A 13,030-nucleotide genomic window follows, 5' to 3' on the forward strand; every position below is an offset into this window, starting at 1 on the left:
CCATAATGACACTGGGCTGTGACTCTTTAGTTTGATAAATAATTGCTGCAGTCTCATCAGCATACATCAGTCAGCCATAACATTAAAACCACCCAGCGGTGATGGGGATGGAAAGTTTCCCAGGACCTCCAAGCACTGATAGATCATTAGTCTGTCTTTCCAATGCAGAGCTTTGCTAGGATACATGTAGCGTCAGATCGTGTGTCCAGTGAGTTTCTATTACAATAAACAGAAAATGCACCGTGTGCTAAACATTATATCATTTATAGATACCTTTTAGTAGAACATTAATGGATTATTATTGTACCACACCCAACTAAGCAGCATATAAACAGGATGAAATGAGATTCTGGATTCAAAGAGTCCAGACAAGAGCTACATGATGAGGTGAGCAGCTGATTCTGATGCTATTTACTTTTGCTTTTCTCTTCTTTACTCGTCTTTCCTCAGTTTTCTCCTCATTGGCTTTGATTCCTTTCTTTCTTTCTTTCTTTCTTTCTGCGATCTTGTTTGCCACACTGTAATATTTGTCATTTGTCATCAGTGCTACTCAGAGTCAGCCAACGCTGGAGTCCAAGCTGGAGGCCCTTCAGAGCCACTTCACCTGGGATCTGAACTCCAGCAGGTCCAAACTATTTAAGCTCAGAGATGTACTACAGGACATTGGCACCAATGAAGGAAACAGCTGGCTGGGTCACATTTACAACCTGCAGGGGTTCATCCACTATCAGCTGGGCTTCATTGACGAGGCCAAGAGCTTCTTCAGCAGGGCCACTGAGGCCTTCCACCAGGTGAGGAACACAGTCTCAGATGGTCCCTGGTTGGTGGTAAACTACGGGAACCTGGCTTGGATGCACCACCACCTGGGAGAACAAGCAGAGAGTGAGCGTTACCTGTCAAAGGTCCATGCCCTGATGAAGGAGTACCCATCTCCATCTGAGGACGAGCTGGATCCAGAGATCTACGCTGAAAGGGCCTGGACCCTGATGAAGTTCTCTCCAGACAAAAAGCAGCTGGCTGCAGATTACTTCCAGAGAGCCATCAGGATGCAGCCAGACAGGGTGGAGTGGCAGACCAGCCGAGTGTTAGCATTAGTAAGTGTCTGTAAACACCCTAGAAATGAGTCGGGGGTTGACATCTTGGAAGAAATGAAAAAAGCCAAAGAACGTGATCCAGAGAACTTGTACCTTGCTGCTCTTTACCTTGAGGAATGTGCTGATAGAGGAACAAACATTAAAGAAGAAGCACATGAGTTGGCCGAAAGGATTTTAAGTAGACCAGTTAGCAGCTACAATGGGTTCACACCATTACTGAGGCTGTACAGACGCTTTTCTATGGATAAAGGTATTAATTTTGTAGAGGAGGCTCTGAAGAGACATCCAGATGAGCGTTACTTCAAGAGATGTGCTGCGGTCTGCTACAGAGACAAGATCTTATCTCCAGAGAAGTTTCTTCTGAAACTCAGCATGATCAACAGAGCCATTAGTCTCTGTGAGGATGTCATTTCTCTCTATCCTGATTCTTCACTCAAAATGGTAATAACTCTTGCAAACTTATATGCAAAAGCCAAACGCCAAGATGAAGGGGACCAGAAATTCAAAGATCTGCTAAAAAGAGACCTGGAAGACAAAGAGAAACAGATGATTTACAACGGCTATGCAAAGTTTTCATATTTCAGCCTAAAGAAGGAACAAGAGTCGATAAAATACCACATGATGGCAGCAGAGATACCACAAGAATCCTCCTTCAGGAAGGACAGCATCAGGAACCTGGAGAAGATCAGAGACAGAAACTGTAACCGAAGAGAAATAGAGGAGTTTCTGGCCAAACTGCAGCACTGAGAGCTGATAATAAAAATGGAACAACACTGGGGATAAATCAGGAAGATGTTGATTTTCACAGCCTGAGGAATAAGTTTAACATGATCATTTTATCAAAGTGTTGAAGTTGATTAAAATGTAACTTTTAGAGAAAATGATGTAAATGATGTTAAACACTTAAATTCTCTCCTGAACAATGATCCTGTTATCAAAGCCTGATACAGTTTAAAACTTATTTACTGATTATATGTTATGTTGCTTCATGTCATCATATTTTCTTATTGATCAAAGTCTATGAGTAACCTTCACTTTCTTTAACATTAGTCTTGTGTTTAATCCTTCAATTTTCTTATGCTCATTTGTGTTTTTTCATTTTACATCAAACTGTCAAAATTAAAAAAAAAGTAAAAGAAAATCTTGAAACATTGTTAAATGAAAAAAATAAAAAATAACAATGATAAAACCATAAGAAAATCCAGTTAAGTGTTCATTTTTTTCTGCTTCTGTGATAAACTCTTGACCGAACACAACTCTCTGTGCAGCTCCCAGGATTTAACAAACAGTGATATGTTTATTTGTGGTGCAAAAAAATAAACAAGAGATAATTTAACAGTTTGACATAAAAAATAAAGAAATGATAATAATGTGAATATGATTAGTTTCACAAATAATAATCACAACTCATTTCCAAACATCAGTCTATTAAACTCAGTGCTTTTATTTGCTTTGCTTATCAGTCTTAACTTTATTTCCATCAGTAAAAACATGCTGCTGAGATGAGTTCTGGACAAAGGCCACCCTGATGCATCAGTCAATAAGCAGAAAGGAGATTGATCCTCAAGTAACCCGAATGACAATCACACAGTCTGTCCACTGGTTTCCACAGTAACACAACATGAGAACTAAGCTCAGAAATAAAAGGTCAGAAACTAAACTGAATAAAAGTGGCCTCAGCTCTTCGTTGTTATGCTCCATAAGTTTAAAAAGACGAAACCCAAGTGGCGTGTTTCTGTTGAAAGGAAATGGAAGTCGACCAAGTCTGAACTCACTAGTCACCATTAATTAACTCGTATCAGCTTAGAAGTTGAACATCCTCCCTGTGAGGACTTCGTGCCTCTGTAATCTGTTACCTTATCTGCTTTCTTTTCTCAAACTGGAGCTACTGACGTCAAATTGATTAAAAAAGGATTAGGAGGGACCTTAGCTATACAGTATGTGATAAACTGTAATAAACTGTAATAAACTAAAGACAGTTTTTGTATCAGGCCAGACTTCTCTTTCTTCCTAGAGGTCATGAATGTGTGGTGTGTGAACTGGTGTGGACTTATTTTGTCAAAGCCTGTTCCTGTTTGAATGGGATTTAATGAGGTCACCTCCATAATGACACTGGGCTGTGACTCTTTAGTTTGATAAATAATTGCTGTAGACTCGTCAACATTCATCAGTCAGCCATAACATTAAAATCACCCAGCGGTGATGGGGATGGAAAGTTTCCCAGGACCTCCAAGCACTGATAGATCATTAGTCTGTCTTTCCAATGCAAAGCTTTGCTAGGATACATGTAGCGTCAGATCGTGTGTCCAGTGAGTTTCTATTACAATAAACAGAAAATGCACCGTGTGCTCAAAGTTACATCATTTATAGATACCTTTTAGTAGAACATTAATGGATTATTATTGTACCACACCCAACTAAGCAGCATATAAACAGGATGAAATGAGATTCTGGATTCAAAGAGTCCAGACAAGAGCTACATGATGAGGTGAGCAGCTGATTCTGATGCTATTTACTTTTGCTTTTCTCTCCTTTACTCGTCTTTCCTCAGTTTTCTCCTCATTGGCTTTAATTCCTTTCTTTCTTTCTTTCTTTCTTTCTTTCTTTCTTTCTTTCTTTCTTTCTGTGATCTTGTTTGCCACACTGTAATATTTGTCATTTTATTCTCTATCAGTGCTGCTCAGAGTCAGCCAACGCAGGAGTCCAAGCTGGAGGCCCTTCAGAGCCACTTCACCTGGGATCTGAACTCCAGCAGGTCCAAACTATTTAAGCTCAGAGATGTACTAAAGGACATTGGCACCAATGAAGGAAACAGCTGGCTGGGTCACATTTACAACCTGCAGGGGTTCATCCACTATCAGCTGGGCTTCATTGACGAGGCCAAGAGCTTCTTCAGCAGGGCCACTGAGGCCTTCCACCAGATGATGAACACAGACTCAGATGGTCCCTGGTTGGTGGTAAACTACGGGAACCTGGCTTGGATGCATCACCACCTGGGAGAACAAGCAGAGAGTGAGCGTTACCTGTCAAAGGTCCACGCCCTGATGAAGGAGTACCCATCTCCATCTGAGGACGAGCTGCATCCAGAGATCTACGCTGAAAAGGCCTGGACCTTGATGACGTTCTGTGAAGACAAAAAGCAGCTGGCTGCAGATTACTTCCAGAGAGCCATCAGGATGCAGCCAGACAGGGTGGAGTGGCAGACCAGCCGAGTGTTAGCATTAGTAAGTGTCTGTAAACACCCTAGAAATGAGTCGGGGGTTGACATCTTGGAAGAAATGAAAAAAGCCAAAGAACGTGATCCAGAGAACTTGTACCTTGTTGCTCTTTACCTTGAGGCATGTGCTGAGAGAGGAACAAACGTTAAAGAACAAGCGCATGAGTTGGCCGAAAGGATTTTAAGTAGACCAGTTAGCAGCTACAACGGGTTCACACCATTACTGAGGCTGTACAGATGCATTTCTATGGATGAAGCTATTAATTTTGTAGAGGAGGCTCTGAAGAGACATCCAGATGAGCGTTACTTCAAGAGATGTGCTGCAGTCTGCTACAGAGAGAAGATCTTATCTCCAGAGAAGTTTCTTCTGAAACTCAGCATGATCAACAGAGCCATTAGTCTCTGTGAGGATGTCATTTCTCTCTATCCTGATTCTTCACTCAAAATGGTAATAACTCTTGCAAACTTATATGCAAAAGCCAAACGCCAAGATGAAGGGGACCAGAAATTCAAAGATCTGCTAAAAAGGGACCTGGAAGACAAAGAGAAACAGATGATTTACAACGGCTATGCAAAGTTTTCATATTTCAGCCTAAAGAAGGAACAAGAGTCGATAAAATACCACATGATGGCAGCAGAGATACCACAAGAATCCTCCTTCAGGAAGGACAGCATCAGGAACCTGGAGAAGATCAGAGACAGAAACCGTAACCGAAGAGAAATAGAGGAGTGTCTGGCCAACCTGCAGCACTGAGAGCTGATGATAAAGATGGAACAACACTGGGGATAAATCAAGAAGATGTTGATTTTCACAGCCTGAGGAATAAGTTTAATGTGATCATTTTATTAAAGTGTTGAAGTTGATTAAAATGTAACTTTTAGGGGAAATGATGTAAATGATGTTAAACACTTAAATTCTCTCCTGAACAATGATCCTGTTATCAAAGCCTGATGCAGTTTAAAACTTATTTACTGATTATATGTTAATGTTGCTTCATGTTTTCATATTTTCTTATTGATCAGTCTATGAGTAACCTTCAGTTTCTTTAACATTAGTCTTGTGTTTAATCCTTCAATTTTCTTATTCTCATTTGTGTTTTTTCATTTTACATGAAATTGTCAAAATTAAAAAAAGTAAAAGAAAACCTTAAAACGTTGTTAAATGATAAAAATAAAAAATAATAATGATAAAACCATAAGAAAATCCAGTTAAGTGTTCATTTTTTTCTGCTTCTGTGATAAACTCTTGACCAAACACAACTCTCTGTGCAGCTCCCAGGATTTAACAAACAGTGATATGTTTATTTGTGGTGCAAAAAAAATAAACAAGAGATAATTTAACAGTTTGACATAAAAAATAAAGAAATGATAATAATGTGAATATGATTAGTTTCACAAATAATAATCACAACTCATTTCCACACATCAGTCTATTAAACTCAGTGTTTTTATTTGCTTTGCTTATCAGTCTTAACTTTATTTCCATCAGTAAAAACTTGCTGCTGAGGTGAGTTCTGGACAAAGGCCACCCTGATGCATCAGTCAATAAGCAGAAAGGAGACTGATCCCCAAGTAACCAGAATGACAATCACACAGTCTGTCCACTGGTTTCCAGAGTAACACAACATGTGCACTAAGCTCAGAAATAAAAGGTCAGAAACTAAACTGAATAAAAGTGGCCTCAGCTCTTCGTTGTTATGCTCCGTAAGTTTAAAAAGACGAAACCCAAGTTGTATGTTTCTGTTGCAAGGAAATGAAAGTCGACCAAGTCTGAACTCACTAGTCACCATTAATTAACTCCTATCAGCTTAGAAGTTGAACATCCTCCCTGTGAGGACTTCGTGCCTCTGTAATCTGTGACCTTATCTGCTTTTTTTCTCAAACTGCAGCTACTGAGGTAGAAATTGATTAAACAAGGGTTAGGAGGGACCTTAGCTATACAGTATGTGATAAACTGTAATAAACTGTAATAAACTAAAGACAGTTTTTGTATCAGGCCAGACTTCTCTTTCTTCCTAGAGGTCATGAATGTGTGGTGTGTGAACTGGTGTGGACTTATTTTGTCAAAGCCTGTTCCTGTTTGAATGGGATTTAATGAGGTAACCTCCATAATGACACTGGGCTGTGACTCTTTAGTTTGATAAATAATTGCTGCAGACTCATCAACATTCATCAGTCAGCCATAACATTAAAACCACCCAGCGGTGATGGGGATGGAAAGTTTCCCAGGACCTCCAAGCACTGATAGATCATTAGTCTGTCTTTCCAATGCAAAGCTTTGCTAGGATACATGTAGCGTCAGATCGTGTGTCCAGTGAGTTTCTATTACAATAAACAGAAAATGCACCGTGTGCTCAAAGTTACATCATTTATTGATACCTTTTAGTAGAACATTAATGGATTATTATTGCACCACACCCAACTAAGCAGCATATAAACAGGATGAAATGAGATTCTGGATTCAAAGAGTCCAGACAAGAGCTACATGATGAGGTGAGCAGCTGATTCTGATGCTATTTACTTTTGCTTTTCTCTCCTTTACTCGTCTTTCCTCAGTTTTCTCCTCATTGGCTTTACTTCCTTTCTTTCTTTCTTTCTTTCTTTCTTTCTTTCTTTCTTTCTTTCTCTTTCTTTCTTTCTTTCTTTCTGTGATCTTGTTTGCCACACTGTAATATTTGTCATTTTATTCTCTATCAGTGCTGCTCAGAGTCAGCTTACGCTGGAGTCCAAGCTGGAGGCCCTTCAAAGCCACTTCACCTGGGATCTGGACTCCAGCAGGTCCAAACTATTTAAGCTCAGAGATGCACTACAGGACATTGGCACCAATGAAGGAAACAGCTGGCTGGGTCACATTTACAACCTGCAGGGATTCATCCACTATCAGCTGGGCTTCATCAAAGAGGCCAAGAGCTTCTTCAGCAGGGCCACTGAGGCCTTCCACCAGATGATGAACACAGTCTCAGATGGTCCCTGGTTGCTGGTGAACTACGGGAACCTGGCTTGGATGCATCACCATCTGGGAGAACAAGCAGAGAGTGAGCGTTACCTGTCAAAGGTCCACGCCCTGATGAAGGAGTACCCATCTCCATCTGAGGACGAGCTGCATCCAGAGATCTACGCTGAAAAGGCCTGGATCCTGATGAAGTTCTCTCCAGATGAAAAGAAGCTGGCTGCAGATTACTTCCAGAGAGCCATCAGGATGCAGCCGGACAGGGTGGAGTGGCAGACCAGCCGAGTGATAGCATCAGTAAATGCCTGTAAGCACAGTGGCAACAAGCTGGGAGCTGACATCTTGGTGGAAATGGAAAAAGCCAAAGAACGTGATCCAGAGAACTTGTACCTTGCTGCTCTTTACCTTGAGGAATGTGCTGAGAGAGGAACAGAAATTGAAGAAGAAGCACGTGAGTTGGGCAGAAAGGTTTTAGGTAAACCAGTTAGCAGCTACAGTGGTTTAAAACCATTACTGCGGCTCTACAGAATCCATGTATCTATGGATGAAGCTATTGATTTGGCAGACGAGGCTCTGAAAAGACATCCAGATGAGCGTTACCTCACGAGATGTGCTGCAATCTGCTACAAAAGGAAGATCTTTTCTCAAAGGGGAAATCCTCTGCAGCCCAGCATGATCAACAGAGCCATCAGCCTCTGCAAGGAAGTAATTTCTCTCTATCCTCATTCTTCACTCAAAAGAAAAATATCTCTTGCCAACGTCTATGCAGAAACAAACACCAACCAAGCTGCAGCTGATCAAATATATGGTGAACTGCTGGAAAGTGATCTGGATCCAAAAGAGAAACAGATGGTTTTTAACCACTACGCCAAATTTCTGCATTTCTGTCGAAATGAAAGTCGCAGGTCGATGGAATATCACATGAAAGCAGCAGAGATACTACAGGAATCCTTCTGTCGGAGAGACAGCATCAAAAATCTGGAGAAGATCAAAAATAGAAACAACAGCAAGATGTGTGGAGAAATAAAGGATTTTCTGGCCAACCTGCAGCACTGAGAGATGACAATAAAGATGGAACAACACTGGGGATAAATCAGGAAGATGTTGGTCTACATGGGCTGAGAAAAAAATCTGTAAAATCTCTCTGTAATCACTTGATTTTTGAATGCAGTTAGCATTTAATTTAATTTTTAATATCTGCACATTTTAGTTGTGAAACAAAGCAGTTTATATGTAGCTGAATGATGTAACAATGTGACAAATACAAACCACTGCACTTCGTGTTACCACCTCAAAGGCAACGTCTCCACCTTTTATTACAGGTTGTATAACTGAAGAAAGTGTTTGTTTTTTTATTTAGATAAATGTCATCTCATAATGTCCTGATTGTAAAATGTCAATTAAAAAATAAACTAAAATAAACAGAAGCTGTTCAATGCTCCAATACTGTCGGGTCTGATTTCTGTTTGCAAATGAGTGCTGAGTTTACAACCATGTAATGAAAGAAGGACAAAGTAGCTCAGAATACTTTAACAGAGCTTTTCTATTAGTGTCCTGGTTCATATGTGCTTTGCTCTCATCAATCTTTGCAGACTTTTTATTATTGCTCCTTGTTCATATAATCTTATTATTATTTTATGACATACAGCTGCATCAGTTTATCAGCAATTGTGTTTTATTACCCTCATATAGACATGCAGAGGACATAATAACACATGAAGGGAAAATTCAGCTAACACACTGTGGGAGCAACTCTGTGCTTGAAGTAATGGGGTAAAACACAAGGGGTTAGCAGATGTTCAACACCAAGTTCCCAACAATTGTGAAACCAGTGCTATAAACATAGATAACACAAAGACAACGAAACACATCAAGTACAACAATGTGTTTGTGGGAAGGGTGTATGGAACATGTGGTTAAATCTAAAAAACCACTAAAACAAAGACAGTGGTCTTTCACCTACATAAAAAGTTCCACTGACTCACGCTAACAGTCGTACGAGGCTCCAGTGTGTCCTGTAAGACCTTTTCAGACCCATTCTCTCCGGTCCTGGAAATAAATAGAAATACTAAAAAGTCAAAACACCGACATCTCTATATCTCCACAGCCACTGGTTCCTGAATTGAAGTTCAGGGCGACAGGTTGCTGTGGTTTGGTGTGGCTCGGTAGGTGTACCTTATAAACCTTTGGCACGTTGCCTCTTTACCAGCATACTACCAAATTTTTCAAAGCTTCATGAGCCATGAGTGATCCTAAGCTGTATGACTCTTGATGTGTTCACACTTGTGTTCCTTTCCCTTAATATTACAACCCATGCACAGAGACAAAGTAACAATCTAAAACTTTCAAACTGATAGAGTGTGTGGGTGAACGGGACCAGTGCTTTCAGTCATTTCGTGAGTTCTCATGCTGCACTTTGTTCATGGAGCGATTTCATTTGTTCTAAACTAAATAGTGGCCTGATATGATGTTGATTTATTTTCGTCCAAAGCAAAAGACAAATTCACCTGTCATGTCTGAGGTTGTGTGTCAGCAGAATTTTGTGAAGGTCTTTATCAGAGTAGTCAAATGAGTAATTCTGTTTTCACCAGAGCATCAATATGTAATTCAGCCTCGAAGGTCAAACCGAGCGTTGCCCCATTGCTGCTTGGTCTGCTACAAAGAGAAGATCTTATCTCCATAGAAGTTTCCTCTGGAGCCCAGCTTGGTCAACAGAGCCATTAGTCTCTATGAGGAAGTCATTCTCATTCTTCACTCAAAATGGAAATAAATCTTGCAAACTTATATGCAGAGTCAAAACGCCAAGATGAAGGGGACCAGATATTCAAAGATCTGCTAGAAAGGGACCTGGACGATGAAGAGAAACAGATGTTTTACAACGGCTACGCAAAGTTTTTATATTTCAGGCTAAAGAAGGAACAAGAGTTGATAAAATACCACATGATGGCAGCAAAGATACCACAAGAATCCTCCTTCAGGAAGGACAGCATCAGGAACCTGGAGAAGATCAGAGACAGAAACCGTAACCGAAGAGAAATAGAGGAGTTTCTGGCCAACCTGCAGCACTGAGAGCTGATGATAAAGATGAATCAATTCAATTCAATTCAATTCAGTTTTATTTATATAGCGCCGATAATAATACAAATTGTCTCAAGACGCTTCACAAAAACCAACATGAAACCTCCAGAGCAAGCCTGAGGGCGACGGTGGCAAGGAAAAACTCCCTTTTAACAGGAAGAAACCTTGAGCAGAACCCAGCTCATATGGAGGAACCCATCTGCCGAAGGCCAGCTGGGTAGAAACAGAGAAGATAGAGAGAAAAGAAGAACAGGAGAAACAGATAAACAAACTTCTGCCATAGATACAAACATCAAGCTAAAGGAAACATGTATGGTCTAGTAATATAACACATAGCTGATGATCTGTGACAGTTTGTGAGTATGACAGGAATCTTGGGCAGGTTGGTGAATTGTTCATCTTGGTAGGAGTGGACAACTGGAGGAGGCCATGATGACTGGGGCAGATGCAGTTTATGGAGCTCCACAGGTCTGATACACAGACTCCAGACCATGAAGACTGGGCTGGTTGATGAGGCCACGGCAGCAGATGTAGCTTAGAACTCCACAGGTCAGATATTCAGCACTCCAGACCAGAGACCCTCACAAGATGATGGAGGGGGAGGGGAGCGGAGGGGAGAGAGTAAGACACAATGGTTAGTAAATTATAAGAGATAGAAAATAAAATGATAAGATATTAGAGGACAGGAGCCAGAGAAGAGAGAGGAGAGGACATGTCCTCAGTGCATCGTCCCCCTGCATCCTAGGCCTATAGCAGCATAACTAAGGGATGGTTAAGTCCAGCTCTAGCTATAAGCTTTTTCAAAAAGGAAAGTCTTAGTCCTGACCTTAAACGTAGAGACTGTGTCTGCCTCCAGAACCCAAACTGGGAGCTGGTTCCACAGGAGAGGAGCCTGATAGCTGAAGGTTCTACCTCCCATTCTACTTTTAGAACCTCTAGGAACCACAAGCAGACCTGCACTTAGAGATCGTCGTGATCTGTTGGGACAGTATGGTACTATGAGGTCTTTCATATATGATGGAGCTAGGCCTTTCAGGGCCTTGTATGTGAGGAGGAGGATTTTAAATAAAAGGGAGCCAATGAAGAGAAGCTAATACTGGAGTAATATGATCTCTCTTGCTAATTCCTATCAGTGCTCTTGCTGCAGCGTTTTGAATCAATTGGAGGCTTTTTAAAGAGCTACTTGGACAGCCAGACAGTAACGAGTTACAATAATCCAGCCTGGAAGACACAAATACATGAACTAGTTTTTCCGCATCACTCTGAGAAAGGATGTTCCTAATGTTGATGATATTACAAAGGTGACAGAAAGCAGTCCTGGTCACCTGCTTTATGTGAGAATTAAAGGACGTATCCTGGTCAAATATAACACCAAGGTTTTTCACAGTAGTACTGGAGGCCAAGGTAATGCCATCCAACAAAAGCAGGTGATTAGATAATGAATCTCTGACATGTTTAGAGCCAAATACAATAACTTCAGTTTTGTCTGAGTTTAAAAGTAGAAAATTACAGGTCATCCAAGCCTTTATGTCTTTAAGGCGCTTGGAGTTTAACCAGCGGATTAGTTTCATCTGGTTTCATGGATAAATATAGCTGGGTATCATCTGCGTAGCAATGGAAGTTTATGCCGTGCTTTCTAATAATATTGCCTAAGGGAAGCATGTATAATGTGAATAATATTGGTCCTAGCACAGAACTCTGAGGAACTCCATTGCTTACTTTGGTATATATAGAAGAGTTGTTGTTTACATGGACAAACTGGAATCTGTCTGACAAATGCAGCCCTGAGATCTAGCAGGACAAGTATAGAGACAAGTCCATTACCTGAAGTAAAGAGGAGATCATTGGTAACTTTAACCAGGGCTGTTTCTGTGCTATGATGAGCTCTAAAACCTGACTGAAACTCTTCAAACAAACCATTCCTGTTTAAATGATCAAGCAACTGATTGACAACAACCCTTTCCAAAACTTTAGAGATAATAGGAAGGTTGGGTTAAATCATCTTCCTGATTTATCCCAACACTGGGGATAAATCAGGAAGATGTTGATTTTCACAGCCTGAGGATTATTAAAGTTGATTAAAATGTAACTTTTAGAGAAAATGATGTAAATGATGTTAAACACTTCTTCAATTCTCTCCTGAACAATGATCCTGTTATCAAAGCCTGATGCAGTTTCAAACTTATTTACTGGTTATATGTTAATGTTGCTTCATGTCATCATATTTTCTTATTGATCAAAGTCTATGAGTAACCTTCACTTTCTTTAACATTGGTCTTGTGTTTAGTCTTTTTATATTTCTTATGCTCCTTTGTGTTTTTCGTTTTACATGAAAACGTCAAAATAAAAAAAGTAGAAGAAAACCTTGAAACATTGTTAAATAATAAAAATAAAAAATAACAATAATAAAACCGTCTTCTGAAACCTGTCAGTTTAATCAGACTTCCACTAAAAACTTAGATTTCAGAAAACCTTCAAAATAAATTTGTCAGTTACCATCTTTATTAAGGTGTCAGGGGTTAGTGGAGGTAGTAGGAAAGAGGGATGAGCGACTACAGCGAGGGGGTGTAGGTTCATTTGTAATGTTTATACCACTGCTACCTTTATTTTTTTAACGAATACAACAAGTAAGTGTCAGACACTCTGCGTGAAGTCAAATAAACTGGTCAGAGCCAGTCGACGGTTAAAAAA

General features: G+C 40.2%; 3 protein-coding genes across 3 annotated transcripts; all 3 read left to right on the plus strand.

Moving 5' to 3' along the window:
* Positions 1-533: 533 nt before the first annotated feature.
* LOC125009219 (interferon-induced protein with tetratricopeptide repeats 2-like) lies at positions 534-1,998 on the plus strand (the record flags this gene model as incomplete). Its single annotated transcript, XM_047586955.1, has 1 exon — positions 534-1,998. A coding segment is annotated over one exon (1,308 nt), but the record flags the coding sequence as incomplete, so codon positions are not given.
* Positions 1,999-3,296: 1,298 nt separating this feature from the next.
* Positions 3,297-5,298, plus strand: LOC125009220 (interferon-induced protein with tetratricopeptide repeats 2-like). The gene is made up of 2 exons (XM_047586956.1): positions 3,297-3,309; positions 3,591-5,298. The coding sequence occupies exons 1-2, from the start codon at positions 3,297-3,299 to the stop codon at positions 5,063-5,065; spliced, it is 1,488 nt and encodes a 495-aa protein (XP_047442912.1). The 3' UTR covers positions 5,066-5,298.
* Positions 5,299-6,242: 944 nt separating this feature from the next.
* Positions 6,243-8,317, plus strand: LOC125009221 (interferon-induced protein with tetratricopeptide repeats 1-like). Its single transcript, XM_047586957.1, has 2 exons — positions 6,243-6,804; positions 7,009-8,317. Exons 1-2 carry the CDS (start codon positions 6,797-6,799, stop codon positions 8,315-8,317), a joined length of 1,317 nt encoding a protein of 438 aa, XP_047442913.1. The 5' UTR covers positions 6,243-6,796.
* The last annotated feature ends 4,713 nt before the right edge of the window (positions 8,318-13,030 follow it).

Source organism: Mugil cephalus, chromosome 6 (genome assembly GCF_022458985.1).
Source record: "Mugil cephalus isolate CIBA_MC_2020 chromosome 6, CIBA_Mcephalus_1.1, whole genome shotgun sequence".
NCBI classification, from domain to species: Eukaryota; Metazoa; Chordata; class Actinopteri; order Mugiliformes; family Mugilidae; genus Mugil; species Mugil cephalus.